At 60.8% G+C, this 24,868-nt stretch overlaps 1 protein-coding gene across 1 annotated transcript in view; it reads right to left on the bottom strand.

Moving 5' to 3' along the window:
* The window catches only part of LOC311512974 (protein unc-13 homolog A), a 125,475-nt gene that overhangs the window by 63,627 nt on the left and 36,980 nt on the right, over positions 1–24,868 (bottom strand). The window contains exons 2-12 of the mRNA XM_084614480.1: positions 21,085–21,114; positions 17,698–17,797; positions 15,757–15,874; positions 14,740–14,863; positions 13,793–13,866; positions 13,429–13,483; positions 11,355–11,390; positions 9,530–9,740; positions 8,222–8,347; positions 5,418–5,903; positions 928–1,027 (exon numbers count right to left, since the gene is read on the bottom strand). Coding sequence (XP_084470606.1) covers positions 928–1,027; positions 5,418–5,903; positions 8,222–8,347; positions 9,530–9,740; positions 11,355–11,390; positions 13,429–13,483; positions 13,793–13,866; positions 14,740–14,863; positions 15,757–15,874; positions 17,698–17,797; positions 21,085–21,114 — 1,460 coding nt within the window. The remainder of the gene's footprint in view (positions 1–927; positions 1,028–5,417; positions 5,904–8,221; positions 8,348–9,529; positions 9,741–11,354; positions 11,391–13,428; positions 13,484–13,792; positions 13,867–14,739; positions 14,864–15,756; positions 15,875–17,697; positions 17,798–21,084; positions 21,115–24,868) is intronic.

Genomic DNA, 24,868 nt, shown 5'->3' with positions numbered 1-24,868 from the left:
GGACAGATCAACGTCTGCACGAACCAGACACATCCAGAAGTGAGCCCTGCTTCAGTGCTCTGTACTCTACCCTTCTCCTGGGGAAGAAGTCCTGCTTGGGGGCTAGGGGCCTGTCTACACAGCACCCGAGCTAGCCTGAAGCCAGTGAGTGCAGCTGGCAGCTGGAAGACAGCACAGCAGGGGCTTCAGCTTGGGTAACCCAAGCCCAGTGCGGACTCAGGGTCCACACTGGGCCCGCTAGCCCACTCCAAAGCCTGTCGTCGCTTAGCCACGCCCACTGGATTCAGGCCAGGTCAGGGAGGTTGGCCCATGCCCACCTTGGGCTGTGTAGACGTATCCTGAAGTCCCAGTTCAGCAAACGGGCCACTGACTTCACTGGGAACATGCAGCTCTTCAGTGCTTTGCAGGGCTGGGCAGGGCTCGGCTCTGCCCAGAGCTCCTTCTCCTGTTCCCCCAGCCATCCTACCCGCCATCTTGGCCAAGTCTCCAGCACTCCAGGGCTGTGCACTAGCTGCCCCGGCACTTGCTCTGCGGGTGGGACTGGGGTCAAAGGCAGGTTCTAGTTAGATGAAGAAACCTCCTGCTCCTTTCCATGGAGGGTGGCTTGGTCAGTACTGCCCAGCTGATGGCAAGGAGGCCCTGAGCCCATGATCTCCGGCAAGGGCAAATGGGAGAAGCTAGGGGGGCTTTCACCCTCGGTTGGGACCCACCAGGCCCAGTGAACCAGGGCTGCACAAGGCCATGCCTTTGCGAACCCCCACCCCTTGCTAACCCCCTCCCCACAGCCCCAGGAGTCATCTACCGTCCGATTCCAACCCAGGGCTGCTCTGGCTAGGGAAAGTCATCAACCTGTCTTGTCTAAGTCCTCTTTGAACAGGTCCCTGCCAGCCCCCTGTCAGCTGGTGGGGGCAGGAGGGGCGCACTCACCTCTTGCAGCTGCATGCAAACCTTGTTGAATGCTCTTAACCACTTGGCCTTGGCCTGGGACTTGGCGTCCTGGACTTCCACATCCTCCCGCTCTCTGAAACTGGACAGACAGAACAAGCATTTAGTGGGGCCTCACTCGGGGTGGGGGGGAGGGGGGGGTCTCAGACCCAGCCTGGGGGGTGGCACCCGCCAACTTACACGGACACCCATGTCTGCAACTTTCCTACAGAGCCAGAGTGTTTGATGAAGGCATCTGGCTACAGATGGGTGTGTGTGTGTGTGTGTGTGTCTGTCTTGCTTTTTGTTTTAGCTGTTTAGCCAATGTTGCACGAACTATTTATTTCCAGTTCACCAGCGATGGGATCTTCAGCATGCCTGGAATTCAACTGGAATTAGCTTAACATCTCTGCAAAGGCAAAATGCTCTTGTCTACCCATTTTTTGCTTTGCCCTCCAGGGCATGGCACTGCTGACACACAGTCTATGGGAAGGCTGCGTGGTAGAGGTTGCTCACCTCCCTCTGGGCTGGTAAGGGAGAAAGGAGTGGCATTTAACAGGTTGTGTTATCCAGAATCAGACGTGATCAAAAATTAAGCCATTAACACAAACAAGTGAGATGCAAAGGGAAGGGAAGTGATTTGGCTGCAGTCCTGCTGCAAAGCTGGGAACAGAACCCAGGAGTCCTGACCTCCCAGCCTCATATTTCCTTTGTGGGCCCTGCCCTGGGGCATCGACACGAAATTAGTGATAGGAAAGCTCCGAAAGTTTGGCGGTTCAAGTTCAGGTAAGCACCCAACAACCACGACTGCTCCTCTGAAAGGTCACTTGGCTTCTGCGCTATCCAAGCCCCTTGGAGCTGCCAAGCCAGGCTGGAAATCTCCCTCCCAGTATCACAGGGTCTTACAGCTCCTGCATGGGCTGGGACTCAGACAGGAAAGAGCTGGAGGCACCGTACTGCGGGACTTCTGCTTCTGGTCCCAGGAGACCCAGGATGTGCAGAACTGCACTGAAAATTAAACACCAATCCCTCCAGGAAAGGCTGTCAAAGATTTCTGCCCAAACGCCATCCCATATCTCGAGTCATTTAATCCAGTCAAGTAAGTGAACAATGTCTCAGGAGGATTGGAGTCTGCAACCATTACTACAGACACACAGACTGCTATCACTTGAGCTGGAGGAGTAACCGTTAGGGGTAAGTAGCAGTAGTAGGCTGTTATCTTCTATGCTGACCCCCCCGCACTGGCGGGAGACATTGAGTGCAGAACACACACTTTACAAGTATGTTGCATTCAGCATGCAAGATGAGGCCAACTTTATGAGAATCATCTGAGATTCCCCATCCCTTCTTAATTTTATAAATATATATAATTCTAAAGCTCACTATGTGCTCTTTTAAATCAGAGCTTCGGTCTATAATTTAAACAAAGTAAAAAACCCAAGAAAGAAGTCTGTGGCTGCATCCCCTCCATTTTGGAACAATTCTGCTCACCCAACCATAGAAAAATAGACCTGTTTAATATTAAAAGCAGAGACTAACATCCGTGAATTATTCACATCATTCCAGGGATGCAACCATCAAATTTCTTCATCTCTGCAACTCAGGAGGGTATGGACGGGCTTTTATCTGCAGCCTGGAAAGACAAACACCCTCCAGGAAGTTTTCTTCCTGCTTTAATACATGTGACAACACCCAGGTATCAGACTGATGCCCCTCCAGAGCCCCCATGGCTCTGGTCCAGTGAACACCAGAGCCACCCCAGGGTCTACGTGACTCCAGTGCAGTGAACTAAATCCTACACTGGTTGGAAACCCGGTAAACGCCAGTGCGGCAGGAAGGCTGCACTCATGCAACCAGCAAAGCAACTGCTGTGGGCTCCTCGGAAAGGGTGAGTGGTTTAAAGGGACACGGCCAAGTGAAAACTTTTAAAGGTTTAAAAAGAATTAAAAGAGGCCAAGAATTGGCTGAAAGTTAGTTCCTCCATCCAGAGTTGGGAACCTGAACAAAAGGGGCCTGATTTTCCAGAGGGGCCGAGCCCACAACATTGGACCTTCCCCCTCCCACGGGAGGGACCTTCATATGGGGGGCAAATTGGACCCTTTCCATTCCAACCAAAAGGGGAGCTTTACCCCACCTTGTGGAAATGCCAGCCGGCCCATCAGTGCCGTTCCTGCTGGCTCAGGAACGGCCAGACCAGGGGTGATGTGCGGAACACTTGTGCCTTAGGTGAAATGAGACACCGAGCTTCTTTCCACCTGACTCTGATGGGGGTTAAAGAGAATACAGTCAGCGCTCGCCTCCCAGCATGGCTGGCTGCAAGTGCACATGTAGGCGCTACCTCTGAGCGCAGGCTGCCTCTTCTGCTTGTGTGAGTTTTTCATATTGTTTTGTATGAATATTGAGGGTGCCTCAGTTTCCCCTGGGTGGTGCATGTTGACTGGGGGGAGAGGGATGGGTTGTTTACTCTTTGCAGAGACCCAGAGATACAGGCGTGATGGATGCCTAGCTGCCTGGGGGCCATGGACAGTCCCAGAAGACAATGGTCACTCCAATTGCCCGGACTCTTGGCACCTAGCAACAAACAACCCTGAACGGCCCACCCTCCTTAAGAAGCCAGCCGAGTGTGAGCAGCTGGAGGACAAAGGACTGAGGAGGGACCAGGTGGGGTAGGTGAGTGTGGGCTGCTGGAGGCAGGGAAAAAGGTTTAGAGGGTCTGGATTGACCCCGATGAACTTTGCTGTAACTTTCTGTTCTCTATGGTAACTAAGGACTTTCTACGCTGTGTTCCAGACAGCTGTTACAGGGGCAGGAAGTTGGGGTGCACTGCTCCCTTTGGGGGTGCAAGTCTTCCCCAGGTGTCCAAGCCAGGTGGACTCGCTGTGGGGAGCTCACGGCATGACCCAGGGGGGCTGAGGCTCTGAGGTTCGGTCCCAGGAGCAGTGAAGCCGAGGGGCTGACCCCAGCGGCTGTGTGACCCTGCGGGGGCTGATCCCCTGAAGAGGTCCTCCCAGGGACTTTTGCAGAGCTGTCTGAGAGCACCAGACCTGTGGACAGCTTGGCAGGCCCTTCACTGCTTGCAGCTCGCTGTGCCAAAGGTGCCCAGAGCTGTGACAGAGCAGACCCAAGCTCAGCACCCAGCTCCGGGGGCTTCCCTCTGTACCAGGCTTTTCCTCCCAAGCCTTTCCCCTGGGCGCTGGCCCCAGGTCAGCTCTGCCGGCCGGAGGGGGTGGGGCAGCGCTCCCGGGGCAGGCAGCATGTCTGGTCCTGTGTTGTCTGCCCCTGCTCAGAGCAGGTCTGGGTGCCACAGTGGTAAAGGCATCGCCAGCTTGGGATCGAGGCACCACAGCTGCTTCAGGCTGCTGGGGCCCAGGTCCTGGGGCTTGCTCCAGCTGCTGCTGGCATAAAGGGAAAGGCTCCGTGGGCACCAAGGAGAACAGGACGGGGCCCTAAGCCTGGTTCAGAACGTCAGCCCGGGCCCCTCCTCCATGCCTATGGCCCGGTCGCCGTGCAGCAGTGGGGTGCCCAGCAACCAGCCAGCCTGGCACAGGGCACACTCATGGCAGCCACATGCTCCCCCCGGGTCATGTAGCAGTGGGCCACAGTGTGCAAGGAGCTCATGTCCCCACTAGTATGCCAGCACCAAGGGTCACTAGTGTGACCTCCCCATGGGTCACTAGCGTGCCGGCCCCACGGGTCACTAGTGTGACCTTCCCATGGGTCGCTAGCATGAGTTCCCCACGAGTCACTAGTGTGCTGGGCCCGTGGGTTGCTAGCGTGAGCCCCCCACAGGTTGCTAATGTGCTGGCTCCACGGGTTGCTAGCATGCTGGGTCTCCCGATCGCTAGTGTGATCTCCCCATGGGTCACTAGCGTGAGCTCCCCACTTGTCGCTAGTGTGCTGGGCCCGTGGGTCGCTAGTGTGACCTCCCCATGGGTCACTAGCGTGAGCTCCCCACTTGTCGCTAGTGTGCTGGGCCCGTGGGTCGCTAGTGTGACCTCCCCATGGGTCACTAGCGTGAGCTCCCCACTTGTTGCTAGTGTGCTGGGCCCGTGGGTCGCTAGTGTGACCTCCCCATGGGTCACTAGCGTGAGCTCCCCACTTGTCGCTAGTGTGCTGGGCCCGTGGGTCGCTAGCGTGAGCCCCCCACAGGTTGCTAGCGTGCCGGCTCCACGGGTCGCTAGCGTGACATACACACCATGAGTTGTTACCGCCAGCTATGGCTCACGCCCATCGTGGCCGCCCAGGACCAGCGCAGGGACGGGGCACGCCAGAGAGCTGGCCCTGCGGACACAGCACGCTGCCAGTCCGAGCCCCGGGCTTTACGTTCCAGTTCCCTGGGCCAGCACAGGTCACTGCACGGCTCACCCCAGCCAGGCCCAGCTGCCTGGCCCCAGGGTGGGTGAGCACCGTAGGCAGCCTGGAGACCTACAGGAGAAAACGCCACCCACTTGGGAGCCCTTCCTCCCTCTGCCAGCGCCCCCCTTCCTCCTCACCTCTCGGCTGGCTTTGGGGGCTCCGGCGCTCTCTCTGGGACCGGGGGTTCCTCCGCTGCTGGCTTTCCCTGGGGGATCTCCGGAGTTTCCTCCAGGACATAAGCTGCCTTCTCCTCCTTCCTCTCCTGCTGCTGCTTCTGTGCTGGCACCTGCTGCTTGACCGGCGGCTGTGGGTAGGGCTCGCGCTCCAGGGGCTTGGCCTCGTCCGCCTCCTGGTCCCGCAGCGGGGCGGCCCGGGCCTGGGGGTAGTCCCGCTCGTTCTCGCTGTAGTCCTCGTCCTCCTCCTCAGGGTAGAAGTCCTCCTCCCAGTGGGGCGAGTCGTCGTGGTAGCTGACGGAGCTGTGGCAGGAGTGGTAGGAGTCCCCGTCCCGCTCGTCCAGCTCCGAGCCCCGCAGGCTCTCGTTGTCGGGGTCGAAGTCATCGCTCAGCTGGGAGCTGCCTTGGCTCAGCTCCCCGGACGAGGCATAGTGGCTGCTCCCGGTGGGGCTGTGTGGGGGTGGGATGGAGGCGAGAGGACAGAAAAGGCTTAAAATGAGCCTGTGGGTCCCAGCCGGTTCCCCCTGCCCCATCCAGCTGGCTGTATCCTTCCCCAGGCTGCCGGAGCCTGGCCGCCAGGCGGCGCCGCTGAGGGGAGGCGTGCCAGGATGGGCCCATTGGTACCCGCCCGCGGCTTGGGCCCGCGGGTGAGCCGGCAGCGGGGGCAGGAAGAGGGAAATGTCGCCGCTTTCCAGTCCTGCTCCTCAGCTCAGGAGGCACCGGAGGGGCCCAGTGCCACGCCGCTGCTCTGGCCCCGATCCTGGGCCTCACGGCTGGGCTGGAGAATGGGAAATTGGTGGGGGGGCCTGCAATCGGCGGCTGGCCAGTTAGGCCGGGGTACCTCAGAGACCCCTTGCCCATCCTCTCAGCAGCCCCCAGGCGGCAGGCAGAGCAGACGTGCCTCTGTCAGCCAAGGCACGCGGTGCCCCCCTGGGAGCGGCGCTGCACGGGCAGCCGGGTGTAGCCCATGCCCATGGTCCCCCCCCACGTCCCCGCCCACGTGCCCTTTCCGGCCATTCCCTCTTCTCCCCATCACTCGCTCCTCCATCGCGCTCAGAAATCCCTCAACTCTTTCTCCTCCCCACAGCTCCTCTCTCCTGCCCTCCTTTCTGCCCCCCCCATCCCACTGCCTCTCCGGCACACCGCCCCACTGCCCAGCTCCTCCGCGAGCCTGGCCTGGCCCCCGCCCACCCCAGACACGCTCCTCGGGCCTCTCCCCACAGGCCGAGCCCACTGCTCAGGGATCCGGTCAGGGGGAGGCTCCGGGGGAGGAAGGTGGAGGGCTCAGAGGGAGGGGGTTCGGGGAGAAGGGGGTCTTTGACAAACCAAACCACTGGACACAAGGAGGGAGAAAACCAGGGGCGATTCTCCGAGCACCACAGCAATCGCGGTGCCTCCGAGCGGAGAGGCTCACAGTAAGCGCGCATGCAGACATAGTACAGGGACACGCCTGGGGATAGGCCGACACCACATCTCCGGCACCGGCAGTGGGGGGTGGGCACGCACACACCGGCACGGGTACCCTTCTGGCCAAGCCCCACGTTCGGCAGGAAGCCGGCTGGAGGGGCCGGTTGCCTGGCCTGGGAGAGTATGGGTGGCTTGCGGATGGACGCACCGGGGGAGGTCATCCAAGCTCACAGAGCTGGGACTCATCACCGAGGGGACCCGGCCAGGTTGTGGCAGAGAAGAGAGGTAAGACCTCCCCACTCCGGGCTCCTCAGCACCCAGAGTCCCCCTCACCAAACCCCACCCCCCAAAAGAGAATTTAAAGAGCCAGGAAAATGCTCAAAAGCACAGGAGTCACCCCTCCCATGTGGGGCTCCAGGCCCCAATCCTGTAAAACCCCGAGCGCATCAAGGTCTCAGGATCAGGCTTCCCCAGGCAAGGGTAGGTGTCCTCAAATGCATTGCACATTCTCGTCAGTGTTTCCTCCCCATGAGGCCTAGAGCTACCCTGCCAGGCAGCTACCCTGGCCCCTCGCTGCTTAAATCATTCACGGGCCACCCGGGAGGGAGCCAGCAGCAGCGCTGAAGCTGGGCTCTGAACGTTGGTCGTGCATGGGTGGAGGGTGTGCTGAGATCTGGAGCCTGGCTTCCCACCCTGCTGAGCGCTCCGGGAAACTGCACCCCGGAGATTTGGACCGACTGGGGAGGCCAGTTAGATGGGGCAATGGGGACCCCAAGCAAGGGGCGGCCGACCCCACCTTTGGGGTGGTGAGAATGGGACTGGTCGAAGGACCAAGGCTGCGTGGGCCGACCGAGCCAGCCGCACGCCCAGGCCACAGGGGGTGAACAGAATGCCTTCAATCCCAGCCAGGTGAAGGAAGCTGCCAGGCTCCATCCTGCCCCCTTTAGGTATTTCTCCCCCCCCCCACACTGGTTCTGGTTCTGTCAAAGCAGCAAGGACAATGCCAACCTGCTCAACTGGCATCAACTGCCCGATGGCCAGGGAACCCTGCTTCAGGGAGAACCCTTCAGAGAATCGGTCCGGTCCCTTGGCTCGGGCATCTCTCTCTGCAGCTGGGATGCATGTGCAATGCACTTTACACTGGACACCGCGAGGGACCCACGCAAAGGAGCCTTGTCATTTCCCCCCGGGGCCGATGAATCTGATACGCAGGAGTGGCCGGGGAGGGGGAGGCAGCGGGTAATTCCGGCAGCCACCTGGGGCTGCCATTGCCGGGACTGGTATCGGCCTAACCCGGGCGGCAAGGACCCACCACAGCACGCTGCATCAGGCACAAGGCTAGAGACAAGGTAGAGACCCACCTCTCCGATAGGTCTAGGGACCGCCTGCTCTCAAGGGAGAACTGGCGGCTGGCCCGCCTGCTCGACTCAGAGGCGGACTCAGCGTCGCTGGGCCCGTTTGTGGCAGAATCGACGCTATCGTAGCGTCTGCCGGGGAGGAGAGGAACATGGTCAGCAACGGTCACCCGGGAACCAACGACCCCACAGCAGACAATGAGCTCCCAGTAGGGCCGCGCCGCATGAAACCGCCTCTCCTCGGGGCCGCGCCCCTGGCATCCGCCCACACACCGACGGAGCCATGGCACTGGGGGTCCTGTGGCCATTCCCCCCATGCCCGAGGGAGTGTAGGATTTTGGGGGAGGGCTAGGAGGGTATTCCCCAATCTGGGATCTCCCTGAGGGTGGGAGTGAGGGGTCTTGAGGCTGAACGCTGAAGAGCAGGGAGGCTGTGCGGCCAACAGATAGATTGGTGCAGGGAAGGCAGACGACATGGAAACTTCCCCCGACAGCTCTGCCAATGTGGACAGCCCAGCTACACTTCCAGGCTGGGCCCAGACAGCTCCACAACGTCTCTGTAACATCTTCAGCTACTCCACTCCTGGTCCGTCCTGCACAGCCCTGCCCGAGCACCTAAATCCTGATCAGCGATAGCCCTGCCCTCGGTGTCTCCAGAGTGGAGAGGACTGTCCCTGGGACTTGGATGGATCCCCCAAACCTTCATCTCCCCGATGTTTCTTAGGGTTTTGCTTTACCCTTCAGTGTTCTAACGCTAGCCAGGGATTAGATGGGGAGGAAGCACTGGTTAGTCAAACTCCACCCACAATCCCAAACTCCGCCCACAATCCCAGAATAGCTGTTTCTACTACCACAGAACAGTGAACAAGGGCACCACTGGAGCCCATCATTAGGTTTCAGAGTTAAACATCCAGCGAGAGGAATGCAGGCAGCCGCTGGCCCCTCTCCTCGGGCAGCAGGTTCTAACTGCCCGCATCCGCGCAGCCTCCGGGGCTTTCCCCACAGAGCCTGGATTTTAATTTTGAATGAAAGCTAAGATTCTGGAGGAAGCGGCTGGCGTCGGCACAGAAATGCTAGGGTGGGCACCACTGCATACCAGCTCTGTCCAACCTGTGCCAAGAGCTCTAGATAATCTGCCCAAGGGCAAGGCTTTTCTCCTCCTCTGAGACAGCTCCCTTCCCATCCATCTCTCTCCCCGTCATTGTTGCAGCATAGCCTGGCCTAACCTCTCCCACCTGATGGCTGGGGCTGCCAACCACCACGTATCTGCAGCACTTGCCTTCCGAGGGCCGGCGCCGGCCTTCCCCAACTCTACCTGATGGGCCGCTGATCCGAGTAGTCCACCTCGTAGCTCTGCACGGAGTCCGTGTACGAGTCGCGGGAGCTCTGCTGCTGGTGCCTCATGGGATACTGGTGGACCGAGGCATTGGGCTGGGAAGTGGTGTAGTACGGAGGCGGGATGCTATTACTGGTCTCGCTTCGGTAATCGCTGTCCCGGTCATCCATGGTGCTGTCGGGGTCGTCATCTGCAAAGGGCCAGCTGCCACCGGTGAGTGTTTTGCATGGGAAGGGGCCAGAGGCCAGAGCATGACAGAGAGGCCTGAGATAGCCACTGTCTCAGCAGCAAGGACAATGCCAACCTCTACTGCCCGGCTGGCATCAGTGAGAACCGAGCCACTGCTTCAAAGGCCCCCGCCTCTGTGGGACTTTCTCCTAGGAGACTCAGCTGGAAGACACCGACTGAGGCCTAGAGAGGGGCCTACGCTTGGTGGGCGCTGATGTCCAGGGCACTGCCAATGCCCAGAAGCTCTGGGTATCCGGCCCCGGCTGTGTGTGTGGGAAGAGGGGCACTGGCACCTGCTGGGTACACAGGGAAGTTTCATGCTCCGGTAGCCGATGGCTCTGACCAAAGCCAAGCTGCCCCGCTGCGCCCCAGCAGCAGTCTGCCTCCGTGTGCCCGTTCACCCTGATCCACAGCCCACCCCCTGTGCACAGACCGCTGGCAGAGGCTAGACCCCGGTGGCTGGGCACCATGCCAGCTCCCCAATCCTGCAGAACTCTGTCCCGCTCAAGGCTGCCCTCCGTCACCTCTTAGGGCTCCTTTCCGTTTGGAGGGAGTGGGCCTGACACAGGAGTTCGAGGCCACATGGTTCCACCTGGTGCCTGAGCACTGGTGGGCACGACTGAGCCGTGTGCTCAGCTGGTGCATTGGAGCGGGTGGGGCGGAGTCGAGGAGGGGGATTTAGACGGTCGAGCTCTGTGCATCTTACACTGGAGCGTCGTTCCCAGCTTGGGCAGATGTCAGCAGCGTGGCCATGGTGCCGTGAGCGGGAGGTCAAGGCCTACCACATCCTCCAGCCTGGGAGCGCCCAGGGCCTTCAGGGCATCAACCCACCAAGCTGCCTTCCCCCAGCCCGCAAGGACCTTCCACCTTCCAGGGGGTGGAGTGCAATGGGATTCCTTATCCTGGTGAATCAGCCAGAGCCGCTACCCCAGCCTGGGAGGGAGGGGAGGGAATGGGAGTATACATAAGGTGGGAGGGGAGAGGGGGAGGAAGAGATGGAGGAGGGGTCTACAGGATGCCGACTTACCCCTACTGCTCTCCTGCCTTGGAGAGGCAGGGGGTCCCTGGGCAATCCCCTCTGGCTGGTGCCCATGGACCAAGAAAAGCCCAGTGCCCTGTGTCCGGGCCCGGCGTGCTGGGATTGACCAAAGATTGCAATGCCATCTGCATGCTGCCCCATCCCCCTGAGCCCAGCCTCCCTGCCCCGGGGATGGTCCATCCACCCACCCCATTTAAAAAAGCATTTGTAGACAGTCCTGTGCCCCTCTATCCAGGAGCACTGGGGAGACGTCCCAGCTACATGAAAAGATGAAAGCCAGGCAAGGCCAAGGCAGAGGTGAGGCTAGTCCCAGGCCCCCCTGCATTGCCCGCTAGTCATGCCACTCCCTGAGCCACCTGGACCCCTCTGCTCCCCTGCACGGCTCTTCTGTTTTAGCCGCCGGGCCTTAGGGGGCCAGAGGCAGAATGCTCCTCCCCCTGGTTGGGGGTGGGTGCATGGGCAGCCCTTTGGGAGGCCAGTGGGTAGGAAAGGGGGGTGCCACCTGCATTTGGGGCGAGAAGGCGATCAGATACTTACTCTGCTGCTCTCCCCAGCCAAAATAATTCCAGTTGCCTATAAAGAAAAGGGGCAGAGACAATAAGATGGACACGGCTGTGGGAGGAGGTGTTAGAGCCCGGGTGGGACAACCAAGCCCCATTTAGAGCCAGGCCCAAAGCAAACCCCCAGCTTCCCCCCGCAGCCCCGACACTCAGACTCCGGCGCTACGCCGGGCTGAGTCGGGGTTCTGGCTCCAACCCCGGCCCCCACCAAGTGCTGGGGAAATTCAGACCCTGAGCTGAGCGCCGCATCCTGGGCCCCTCTCTGCCGTAGGCTCGGAGAGGGCGGATCAGGCACGCTGCAAGGACATGGGGAGAGCAAGGTTTCGTGGCAGGAGAGGACTGGGGGAAGAGCGGGGGTTTGTGAGAGACAGATCCAGATGTTCGGAGCAGGCTGGGAGAAAGAGCATAGGGCGGGGGAGTGGTTCTTAAATCCTGGTGGATCTGGGTCGCCTCCTTCTCGCCCCAGATGGGGAGTGGGAGGGTCCGGGGTGTTCCGCTGTGGGGCTGCTCCGGGCATCCCGAGCCCCTCTTTCTGAGCCTCCCACCCTCCCCGGGAAGAGAGAGCCTGGCACTGGGCCCTGAAGCCGCCATCTCCACATTCAGGGCCTGGGGGGCCCCGCTCCCTGGCCAGATCTCGGCTGGTCGTTGTTCTCCGAATTCGTCAACACGAGCGTGCCAAAAAGATCCACAAGCCGTTCGGCCAGAGCCCACAGCTGCATACGCAGCTCCCCAGCCTTCGTGCCACAGCGAACCAGGGGAAGAAAGCCTGGGGCAGCAGGAGGGAGCAAACGCAGGAGGCCGGACGCCACGCTGAAGGACGTCAGCAGAAGCAGGGGTGAGAACCCCTCACGCCTGGCTCAGATCTAATGGGGCAGAGTCATCCTTGGGGTAACCCCACTGACCTCACTGGCCTTAGGGCAGGAGAGAATTAGGCCCACTGACCAATTTGCCTCAACGCCCAGCCCTTTGAGGTGGGTGTGATGACTCCCATGTCGCAGAGGGGGAAACCGAGGCATGGAGTGTCGGCAGGCTGGGGGAAGTGACTGGTTCAAGGTCACCCAGCGACTCTCCTGCCAGCTGGGCTGGGTGGGGCCACATCTCACTGCAAGGCCAAGAGATTTGGGGAGGATCGAGTCCCCAACTCTGCCTTCATGTGGGCACCTCCCTACCTCAGATGCTCCGGCCCTGATGCCTTAGCTCCTTCCCCACGTGAGCAGGGCCACCCAGACCCAGCTTCCTCCAGGCTCGGTGCTACTCGGCCAGATCCGACCCTCCATGCCGTGGCTTTATCTCCCCTCGGTGAGTTGGGCCCTTCTCCCTAAGCCACTGCTGAGTCCCCATCCCTGTCAGCTCTTCCTCAGCCCCGTCCCAACTGCTCCCTGCCCTTCCTGCTCCCCCCTCTGTTCAGGCAACCTGCCTCCCCGACGCGGGCTGAGCCGAATGGACCCTGCTCCAAAGCTTCCCAGACCAAGGCAGAGGATGGGAGCGGAGGAGAGCGAACACATGGCAGAGGAGGGGAGGGAGACAGAGCAGGAGGAAGGAGAGAGGGAAGGGGGCCAAGGACTTCGGAGGAGGGGGATCATGTCTCCAGCGACCGAGGCCGAGTCCCTGCTTCCCTGGCTGGGGCGTGTCGTCAGCCCAGACCCCTCCCCAGCTGTCGCCCCCTTGAAGGAACGCTGCCAAGCTGCAGCTGCTGACCCAGAGGGGGCGACGCGCAGGGTGCGGGTGAGAGGCGTCGGCCCCATGCTAATCAGGTTGGGGGGGGCCATGCACGGGAACTGGGTGGGGACCATGAGTTGGGGGGCAAGGGAGACACAGGCCCTATGATCATCCTCATCCCACCTCACCTGGTGGGGGTCAAACAAATTCCGGGGTGTTGCACAGAGTCAGGAGATGCCACAAGCTCCTCCCACCCCCCAGCTCCGTCCAGGCACCATCCAGCCCCCCGGGGGTCTGGCCCGAGAGGTGCCTGTGACCCAGCTCTGCGGGAGCGGGCGGGTCACAGACCCAGAGGAGTTGGGGGCTGGATGCTGGAGGTGATCGGTACTTACAGCACGGGGAGCCGGGCACGGGGAGCGGCTTGTCCTGCTCCTCCTGGAACTCGTACTGGGGAGAGAACAGAGGGATGGTCACGGGCCCCCCAGCCAGGCAGTCTCCGGCCCAGCCCCCTCCCCCTGGTCCCGCAGCCCTTCAGGGGGTGACCCCCAGGGCACTCAGTGCAGATCCCTGCGGGATGCTCTGATTTCCTGCCCCGTCCCCCTGGTCCTGTCTCTGCCAGTGAGGCCCTGGCACGCTCGCCCAGCCAGGCGCCACCCGCATGCACACAACCCAGCAGTGCTGGGGGGCGGGGGGAGCTGAGGACACACACAGGGGATCAGGGCCGGCAGGGGGTGCCAGGCCCCAGAGCTGACTTACATCGTCCTGATCCTTCATAGCATTCAGCTGCTCCAGCTTCTTCGCCCAGTACCTGGCCTCCTCCTCGGGGATGTCTGAAAGCAGAGAGGCCCCCTTGCCAGCAGCCTGTGGGGTCTCTGCAGCCCGGCCCCTCCCTCCCAACGCAGCCCCTGGGGCCCTGCATATGGGGGCCCACTTCTGGAGCATGGGACCGGCCTCTGGCTGGGCCTGCAGCTGAGCAGAGGATGGCGGGGAGAGGCAGCCTGTGCTGGGGGTGGGGGTGGGGGTGGATCTGTGGGGCATGGAGGGAAGGGGGGTGGCAAGGCTGGGCCAGAGGAGATGGGAGAGAAATTGTCGTCCCAGCCTTACCCCCGATGCTGGCTTGTGGCGGGCGACGGCGAAATCTGCCCTTACAGGGAGCCAGCGATGTCACTGCATTGATTGTTGGCATCAATTCACCAGGGGAAAGGACCAGAGGCTGGGACCGAGACGGGCAGGAGCCAGGGCTCCCAGCTCCAGCCTGGGGAGTGGGAGTGGAGTTGGGGAGCCCCACACTCCGATCAGCTCGTCACCGGAAGGGAAAGGAGGGTGGAGAGGAGGAGCTGTAAGCTGGGCACACGGCGTGAGGGAGGGGATCCAGGAAAGGACTGTGATGATGCCCCTCAGTCCTGACCCCTGGGCTCGCCCCACAGTTCTGCCAGTGCCCCTCAATCCTGAACCACAGGCCCAGCTATCCCAGCCCTGGGCTCGCCCCACTGCTCTGCTGGTGCCCCTCAATCCTGAACCACAGCCCCCATTGTGTTTCCAGTTTTGGGCCCCCCCAACTCTTTCAATCCCCCCTCATCTACACATCTGGGGTGTGAGGCAGGAAATATCCCCAAGGAGGGAGAACCCCAGGCACACGGATCGGGATGGGGGCACAGGCCAGGAGCCCCTCTTGCCCCCTGGCCCTGAGGAGGGCACCGTACCGAGCGGTAACTCAAAGCGGGTGTCCAGCAGGATGCGGTGGAAGGTGGGGTCCTTGGTGCCAGAGATCTCATTGTCAGTCATGATGACCTGGGAGTCGAGGGTGAGCCATTCCCCGGGGCCCTCCTAGGGGAGAGAACTGGGGGGTCAGGACAGATGCCAGGGGAACGAAGCTCAGTTTAGACTCTCCCAGCCTGGCAAATAACCCAGTCATGCTCCCCTGCTCTGGCCCTTTCATGGGGCTAAGCCTCACAGCTCTGTGTGCTGGGGGAGGGTCTGTTACTGGGGGGGGAAACTGAGGCACAAGTGGGGAAGCGATTTCCTGAGCCAGGAATGGAACCCAGGAGTCGGGAGTCCCAGACCCCTGCTCTCCCTCCTGCTAGCAGCAATAGCGAAGAGCTGTGCTGTCTGGACAGCCATGTCCCATCCACCTGCCCCCTGCCTCGAGCCCCCCTTCAGGAGAAGACGATTTGAGACAGTGCCAGGTCATGGAGCATGCAGGAGCAGTACCAGGGCAGGGAGGCTAAATCCCTGGCCTGCCCCATGGCGCCTTAGAGCATCGACCGCTTCAGAGGGGACAAGGGCTTGGTCCACAGGCTCATCATTAACCCTTTGCACCCTGGAGACTCCTCCTCCCTGCCCCCCCACCTTGCTTTCCTCCCAGCTGCTGGAAGAGAACCTCAAATCCCCCTGGCTGACTCTGCCCACCCCCAAGCAGGTGGACACCTGCTCTTCCCCACCTGTCTCCTGGCACCACCAGCCTGGCTCTGCCAGGAAGTGCCCTGTGGGTTAGGAGGAGGCTAAGCCTCGGCACAGGAAGGGGACTTCGGGGTCCAGGGGACGGGTGGCTCCCCCGAGACACAGACCCTCCCCTCTCCCCGCCCCCCAGAAGGCCGGCAGGTGGCGAGCAATGCCCAGTCCTGGCCGGGCTCCGAAGGGCAGAGACCGGGACAAGGAGCCAGGAAGGTCCGGGAGTGGCTGCTGTCTGGGCCCTGCTGGGGAGAGCGCCCTGTGCCTACCTCGTTGGACTGCCGGATGGTCTGCAGGGGGATCCACACCGTCCCCACCATGGTGTCCCAGATCAGCCCCTTGTTCCACACCTCCACCGTCAGCCCCAGGTCCAACCGGTTAATCTCACTGCAAGGGAAGCAAAGTGACCACGTGCCCATCGGCGCTGGCCCCATCTGGCTCGCTGCCTCTCCCGAAGCCCTGGGCGGCCTGGCTCCCGGCCCCATATATGAGTGAGCTCATGCCACAGGGCCACTCACTGCAGCTGGGAGTCAGTGCTGCTGCCCCATTCCCCACAGCGCCCCCTGCTGGGAGAGGCTGGGACCGGGGGAACTGGGAGCCCCCCCCCAGCGCTGGAACATGGCATAGGGAGGTTAGATAGACAGCGCCAGCTCCCAAGATTGCACTAGCTGTGACTTGTCATCTGGACACAGCTCAGCTCTGGAAATTGTGTCGGAGTTAATTGTGGAGGGGGGCACTTTTTTCTTTGGTAGGTCCTACAGAAATGTGTGTGTGGAGGGGGAGTTTGAATTTCCCAGCATCCGAGGTGTGAGTTTAACACACACCAACATGCTTCCGAATCTCCTCCCGCTTTGCTGCGTAGACGTCAGAGTCTTCGACCGTCGGAGGAGCCGGCTTCTGAGCAAGGACAAATCTGGAGCTGCCAAAGGTTTGACCCTTGGCACTTGTGACGCAGCAGGGAGGGGGGAGTGCTGACCTGGGGATGTGGCAGGGGAGTTGCACTGGGGATGGGAGACCTGAGAGCCTGTCACCTGAGCCAGGAGGGGGACAGGGAGGTAACACCTCTGCCCGGGAAACTGGACAAAGGCTGCAGGAGGGAGCCTGCTGGGGGGGGTTTGGTTTCAGTTTGGTGCTGGGTGGTGGAACCAGGGAACCCCAGGGCTGGGGTCTAAGCTCCCTGCCCCCCAGAAGGACTTGACAGAGGGGTCCTGGTTGTACCCACAAGCTCTGTTTTAGACTGTGTTCCTATTGTCCAATAAACCTTCCGTTTTACTGGCTGGCTGAGGGTCACGGTGAATCCCAGGAAGAGGGGTGCAGGCCCCGGACTCCCCCACACTCCGTGACATCACTTTAATCTCCCACCGGAGTGTGTAGCCTGAGATGGGAGCATCATTCGAGTGATGGTAATTAGGGCCCTTTGGTGAGTCACGGCTGTGTCTGCAGCGGCCCTCCTGCAGCCCCCTGACCCCAGGTCTGGGACGCGCTGGTGTTTGACGCTTTAAGCAGATGGATGCAGAATGAGGGAGCAAAGGGGACAGGCGGTTTCCTGCCATGTGGAGCAGCCCGGTCCTCAGCGCCAGTCTCTCCCTTGCTGCTGGGATTCCCCCAGGGGCTGCCTCGTCTTGGGGGTTAACAGCTGCCATGTTCCTAGCAGCCCCAGGCTCTGTGCCTAGCTGTGGCCTCCAGGCATGCCCCATGCCCCTCTCTCAGTGACACGGCAGGTGTTTACACTGCTGACAGGTCGGGAATTCCTGGTTTCACCCTGCTCTGGTTCCCCAGGCCCCCTCTGCAGACTGCAGTGGCTTTCTCTGGCTCTCAACCAGTGTGTCGAGTGCCTCGGGCATCGTGCCCAGGCAGAGAGCAGGGATCCGGCACCCACCCGGGGGTCTGGCAGGGCCAACGGCCATGGGTGCGCCAAGAGACGCCTCCCCTTCCCCTCCACGCGATTGCAGGCTCCATGGCCTGGAGGCTGCCGAGGGGCCGGGAGTTTCTCCAGGCCACCCATCGAAGGCGGGGTGACCTGAGACTCTCCGAGGATCCTGCATCCGAGCTCCCGACTTCCCAGTTTATCCGGCACATACCTGATTTTGAGGATTTGTGGAACTCATGCGGCACACGGGGTTTATCTGACACCAGCTTCCCAAGAGCACAAGGCCCCGGGAGCCCCCAGACTCCTGGAGCCCCCCGCCCCACCCAAGGGTTGTACTCACAACATGAAGTCCTGCTCCCAGCAGGGCAGGTTCCCCCGCACTGCGATTGTCGTGCTCTTGACATTCTGCACCTTCAGGGTCACGTAGGTGTTGAACTTCTCTGCAGGGAAGGGAGCAGAGGGTGGAGCCTTGGGCCCGGATCAGCCCTGTCCCGGGCGGGGAGGCACCGCGAGTCCCCTGGGCGGGTCGGACAGCCTCCTGGGGCTGGAAATGCTCCCCACCCCTAGCCTCAAAGGCCACCCGCTGGCTCTTCCCATCAGCCCAGGGGCCTCCCCGTCCCCATGCGGAGTCTCCAACTAACACAAGGGAGGTTCTTCCAGCATTGCCCTCCTTGAGCCCAGCTCCAGCACCGACCCTGCCCATGACTCCCCGACCATCTGAGCCCTGGGACCGGCCCAGCCCCCACTCCTCCAGCACCAACTCCACCCCCCCATCCTTCCCGACCTTCTCAGCCCTGGGACCAGCCCAGCCCCCACTCCTCCAGCACCAACTCCACCCCCCCATCCTTCCCGACCTTCTCAGCCCTGGGACCAGCCCAGCCCCCACTCCTCCAGCACCAACTCCACCCCCCCATCCTTCCCGACTTTCTCAGCCCTGGGACCGGCCCAGCCCCCACTCCTCCAGCACCAACTCCACCCCCCCCATCCTTCCCGACTTTCTCAGCCCTGGGACCAGCCCAGCCCCCACTCCTCCAGCACCAACTCCACCCCCCCACATCCTTCCCAACCGTCTCAGCCCTGGGACCAGCCCAGCCCCCACTCCTCCAGCACCAACTCCACCCCCCCAATCCTTCCCAACTTTCTCAGCCCTGGGACCAGCCCAGCCCCCACTCCTCCAGCACCAACTCCACCCCCCCACATCCTTCCCGACTTTCTCAGCCCTGGGACCAGCCCAGCCCCCACTCCTCCAGCACCAACTCCACCCCCCCACATCCTTCCCAACCGTCTCAGCCCTGGGACCAGCCCAGCCCCCACTCCTCCAGCACCAACTCCACCCCCCCCATCCTTCCCAACTTTCTCAGCCCTGGGACCAGCCCAGCCCCCACTCCTCCAGCACCAACTCCACCCCCCCCATCCTTCCCGACTTTCTCAGCCCTGGGACCAGCCCAGCCCCCACTCCTCCAGCACCAACTCCACCCCCCCACATCCTTCCCAACCGTCTCAGCCCTGGGACCAGCCCAGCCCCCACTCCTCCAGCACCAACTCCACCCCCCCCATCCTTCCCAACTTTCTCAGCCCTGGGACCAGCCCAGCCCCCACTCCTCCAGCACCAACTCCACCCCCCCCATCCTTCCCGACTTTCTCAGCCCTGGGACCAGCCCAGCCCCCACTCCTCCAGCACCAACTCCACCCCCCCACATCCTTCCCAACCGTCTCAGCCCTGGGACCAGCCCAGCCCCCACTCCTCCAGCACCAACTCCACCCCCCCACATCCTTCCCGAGCGTCTCAGCACCGGGACCGGCCCAGCCCCCACTCCTCCAGCACCAACTCCACCCCCCCCCATCCTTCCCAACCGTCTCAGCCCTGGGACCAGCCCAGCCCCCACTCCTCCAGCACCAACTCCACCCCCCCACATCCTTCCCGAGCGTCTCAGCACTGGGACCGGCCCAGCCCCCACTCCTCCAGCACCATCTCCACCCAACCATCCTTCCCGACCGTCTCAGCACCGGGACCGGCCCAGCCCCCACTCCTCCAGCACCAACTCCACCCCCCCCCATCCTTCCCAACCGTCTCAGCCCTGGGACCAGCCCAGCCCCCACTCCTCCAGCACCAACTCCACCCCCCCACATCCTTCCCGAGCGTCTCAGCACTGGGACCGGCCCAGCCCCCACTCCTCCAGCACCATCTCCACCCAACCATCCTTCCCGACCGTCTCAGCACCGGGACCGGCCCAGCCCCCACTCCTCCAGCACCAACTCCACCCCCCCATCCTTCCCGACCATCTCAGCACCGGGACCGGCCCACGCGAGAACTTTCAGCAGTTTGTCGCCAGCTAGGGGCATGGTCAGCTCCCGACGCTGCTTCAGCTCACATGGAGCATGGTTAATGCAGGTTATCCTGACCCCACTGCCCTACATAGCTCTGCCAGGGCCCCTCAGTCCCAACCCGCAGCCCCCTGCTAGCCCAGTCCTGGGATCTGCCCCCCCACAGCTCTGCTCATGCCCCTCAGTCCACCCCCCAGCCCACCCTGGCCTGGCCTGCGTTTCACTCGCCCTGGGCAGAGATGGCAGCACCAGCTGGTGGGCAGGGGTGGAAGCGGGGGGGATTCCAGAGGTGCCAAATGTCCAGGAGTGACGAGACTGAGAGTGGCTTGACTTCTCTCCTCCAGCTCAGCACCCTCCCCCACCCCGGACCTGGGGCGTCACTCACCCCGCTGGGTGTTTCAGCAAAGCTGCCTCTGGCCGCGTGGCTGGCTCCCCTCTCCCACAGCCCCCAGCGCATTGCTTGGCGCTCCTCTGGGGCAGCCCCCCCTCGACCCGACTGCTGTGTGCGTGGGACACCTCCCGCCCTCCCGGGCCAGCGCTGGTAGAGGCAGGGGCAGAAGGGGACTGACAGCAGCTCTGCTGTCCAGCAGGGGACGCTCCTGGTGCCGGCTCAGCTCCCGTGATGCTTGGCGCTCTGTGCAAACGGGGACAAAGGGGCCAAACTCCCTCAGCTCTGGATGGGTTTGGATGGCCCCTGCCCCCAGCAAAGCCCCTCTGCATGCCTGCTCTACACTGGCTGACGGGGAGGGGGCGCTGCCGGGCCTTCCCATCCCAGGTAGGGGAGCAGGGTGCCCCCCAGCTCTGCACAGATGGGGTGAACCTGCCCAGGCATCACAGAAAGGAAGCCAGTGAGATCTGTGTGTGCAACACACCTGTGTGCATAGTATGCTTGTGTGCCTGTAGATGTGGGTGCTGTGTGTGTGTGACCCATGTGTGTCTAGACCCCACTTCCCTCCCAGAGCCAGGGACAGAACCCAGGAGTCCTGGCACCAACTCCCCTGCTCTAACCACTGGACCCCACCTCCTCTCTATTTTGTCCCTTGTATCTGCTGATCCTTTTCGGTAAACTCTGGGGAAGCTGGGACGGGCTGCCCCATGAGTCCTTAGAGCAAGGCCTGGCTTGTGGCTACAGGGTCCCCTCCCTCAGGCCTGGAGGCTCCTCTTGCCTAGTCCCTCGGTACCTTTCTCCCCAGCAAACTCAAGCTGCTCACCCAGGGGCCCTAAATGACCCTTCGTCTCATTAGCCCACCCTACTTTTTAAAGTCAGACCCACACTGGAAGCCCGGCTGCCCCCTGCGGGAAACCCGGCCCCCTCCTGCAGTGCGGATGGGGACCTGGGGAGAGGCTCCTGCCCCAAGCATTCGTGTAGCCCATGTGACCAGGGGTGGTGGGAGTGACTTACCTTGCGCCCCGTCAAACTTGGCTTTTTTAACTGCAAAGAGAGAGAGAGAGAATAAAATGTTTTAGCCTCCATGCCCAGAGAACTGCCTGAGAAGTGCTAATGGCCCCATCTTGTCCCCGCTCCTAGCGAGCCAGGCCGAGACCCGCTGGAGATCCCCTCTCTGCAGGAAACCAGGCGCCCCACCCTCCCCTCCACTCCGGATGTACTAGTGCTCACTGCAATGGGGGCTGGCAGCTCGGGCCCAGGTCAGGACCCTCCTGTGTCTTTGAGACTTTTGGGGTGCAGTCAGTCACCCCTTGTCCTACAACCCTGAAAGGTGGGAATGGCTGGGTCTGCATCCCAGTGTCCCGGGTGTAACCACCCCCCCGATCCGAGCCCCTTGGAACTTGGGCCTGGATCCAGACTTGAGCCCCATCCCCATCTCAAAATGCCATGGAGACAAGTAACCCCCTCCCACTAGCAAATGTCTCTGGGAAAGATGCTGGCCCCTGTGTGTCTTGGCCCCCTCTCAGCCTCGAGCCACTCACAGGCGCCCCCCAATCCCCACTGCCTTCGTGTCCAGCCATGCAGTTATGAATTCTTGACACGAGCGACTCGACCTTAAGAGCGCTGTCTGCCAGCCCCAGAGAAACAGCGCGGTGTAAAACCCTGCCCCTCATGCTGCACTCTGGACACAGGGTGGGGCTGGGCTGGGGGGCTCTCAGCCGTGCTTCGGGTGGTTCTCATTGCATGAGAACAGCAGCCAAGTCCTGGGAGGTGCGTCGTCTGGTGCTAGTGAGCACGGGGGAGCTGATGGCAGGAGCTCAGAAGGACCTTTCTCACCAGGCCTGCGTTGAGTGGATGCTGCGATCTTGTCATGAGACCTATTCTCGCATCTGGCTGGCTAGGATACTTGAGGACCCCTGCTCTCTCCTGGATAGACAGGGCCAGGAATTCCTCCGCCTCTCTCTGGAATAACGCCCATCAGCCACAGATAGCAAAGCGTCAAAGAGATGCTAATTAAACTTTGCAGAAGCTCTGTGAGATAGATGAGTCGCTTAGCGAAGGCATTGTTATGGGGGAGGGGGGCAGAGCCTAGAGGCGCCACCATTCTAGGCACTGTGCACAGGTCGACTAAGAGTCAGTCCCTGCCCCAAATCCCCCGCCCCAATACTGGCCAGACAACTCCAGATCCTAAACTGGCAGAATTGGTGCTGCACAAGGAGTCTTTTTCTCTTTTAATGTGGCATTGCTCTCGAGATCAAAGGAACCAGATTCTCCTGCACGCTGCTTGTCACAGAGTCCCCGGGCGATGCTCTGGAACTGCTCCCTACGAACCCAGTCAGGACTCTGGGGAAGTCTCCTTTCTGTGAGCAGCCTGTCTTCAGGACACAGCTCACACAGCTTCCACCTTCCTGGGTCTGACCTCGGAGCATTCAGCATCCTCTGCCCCTCCGTGCGCTTCCCCCAGCGAGTCCGCTCAGGCGGGGCTCCTGGGGAAGCCAGAGGGTCCTGCCCCCCAACTCCGCAGTCAGATGTGACTCTCAGCCAGCCAGTAAAACAGAGGTTCATTAGACAACAGGAACATGGTCTAAAACAGAGCTTGTTGGTGCACAGAACCGAACCCCTCAGCTGGGTCCATTTTGGGGGGCAGTGAGCCAGACAACCACGTCTGCCCTTCACTCCATGTCCCAGCCAGGCCCAAACTGAAACTCTTTCCAGCCCCTCCTCCCCTGGGCTTTGTCTCTTTCCCCGGCCAGGAGGTCACCTGATTCCTTTGTTCTCCAACCCTTTAGCTCTCACCTTGCAGGGGGGAAGGGCCAGGCCATCAGTTGCCAGGAAAGAGGGTGTCGGCCATTCTCTGTGTCCAGACCCCTGCACACACCTGCCCTCTAGGGCTCTGCAGTGATCATACACCCTTATCGCCACCACCTAGATACTTAAGAACTGCAGAGGGGAAACTGAGGCACCCCCACACTATTCAGAGAAAACATTAAGAACAGTCCCACTTCGTCACTCTGCTGCTAAAGGAAATGCCAGTGTCTCGCTGGATGCTAATGTGGCATGTCACTGGTTAGCTAGTGAGTTCCTTTCACGTGCCCTGCTGCGGCACCAGTCGGGAGTGTCTTGATGAAATAGACAAAGCTTGTCCTGGGAAAGGGCTGAGTTTGATGAGGCTCTGTGCAGGTCCCGTACCGAAGCGAAGAGAGACCCCAGAATAACCTGGTAGCAAGGGCACTCCCTGGAGGGGGCAGGGACCCAGGTTGAAGAAACAGGGATTGGAACATGGACCTCTCACATCTGAGGTCAGGGCCCCAAGCACTGGGCTACAGAGTCAGTATCTCTCTCATACTCTGCCATAATGAATAGCTAAGTACTTATACACAGTAAGAAAAGGAGGACTTGTGGCACCTTAGAGAATAACAGATTTATTTGAGCATAAGCTTTCGTGAGCTACAGCTCACTTCATCACAGTAGACTCACTCCACGGGGGAGAAACCCGCCACAGAATAGCCTACATGGCCAAGGTAAAAGTCCACTTCCAGATGAGCCCTTGACTGCTGAGCTAGGGCACTTTCTCCTCTCCTCTCCTCCCCCCTGTTTTTAGATGAAAAACGTTGAAGGCTCTTGGCTTCATCCCCACATGGGATGGGACAAACCACTTCCTGTCCTCCCACCCCCTTTTACACTTCTAGGAGTCTGCTGGAGTCAGCTGTCTTTGTGCATTCAGCTCAGTGCAGATTGTACCAGGCGAGACACACCCACTGTGCTCTCTCTCACCGAGTCCTTCCTTGTGCCAGCATTTCCCCACAATCGCTCCTGAGGACCCATTAGATAGCTGCCCTAGGTTAGGCCTGCTGAAAATGCTGTTTGTGTTGTAAGAAAGGAGGCCGCAAATATTCCCCAGAATTTGGGTAACCCACCGGCGCGTCTCAGCAGTCGAGGCCGAGTCCAGCTGTAACAAGCCGAACTTTCTGCTCCCTGGCAGGAGGGTGGAGGGTTCAAGTGGGACTGGTTCAGTCCCGCCCACCGCCCCCTTGTTTCCTTCAATAAACCTTAAAGGGCACGACTGAGTCTTGCTTTCCCATCACTGCCTCCAACATGATGGTGAGTTCCCGTTGGTCCCAGAAGGCAATAGATCCTGGATGCGTCACCTGGTCTTTAAATCACAGGGGAGCTCGTTTAGGGAGCGAGTCAGGTGAAGGTAACGGATTTCATAGAATCATAGAATCATAGAATATCAGGGTTGGAAGGGACCACAGGAGGTCATCTAGTCCAACCCCCTGCTCAAAGCAGGACCAATCCCCAATTAAATCATCCCAGCCAGGGCTTTGTCAAGCCTGACCTTAAAAACTTCTAAGGAAGGAGATTCTACCACCTCCCTAGGTAACGCATTCCAGTGTTTCACCACCCTCCTAGTGAAAAAGTTTTTCCTAATATCCAATCTAAACCTCCCCCACTGCAACTTGAGACCATTACTCCTTGTCCTGTCCTCTTCTACCACTGAGAATAGTCTAGAACCATCCTCTCTGGAACCACCTCTCAGGTAGTTGAAAGCAGCTATCAAATCCCCCCTCATTCTTCTCTTCTGCAGACTAAACAATCCCAGTTCCCTCAGCCTCTGCTCATAAGTCATGTGTTCCAGACCCCTAATCATTTTTGTTGCCCTTCGCTGGACTCTCTCCAATTTATCCACATCCTTCTTGTAGTGTGGGGCCCAAAACTGGACACAGTACTCCAGATGAAGCCTCACCAATGTTGAATAGAGGGGAACGATCACGTCCCTCGATCTGCTGGCAATGCC

Source organism: Lepidochelys olivacea (assembly GCF_965140295.1).
Source record: "Lepidochelys olivacea isolate rLepOli2 genome assembly, chromosome: 25".
Lineage (NCBI taxonomy): Eukaryota > Metazoa > Chordata > Testudines > Cheloniidae > Lepidochelys > Lepidochelys olivacea.
The sequence above is the reverse complement of the archived record's forward strand: the minus strand, read 5'-3'. Positions and strand labels throughout refer to the sequence as shown.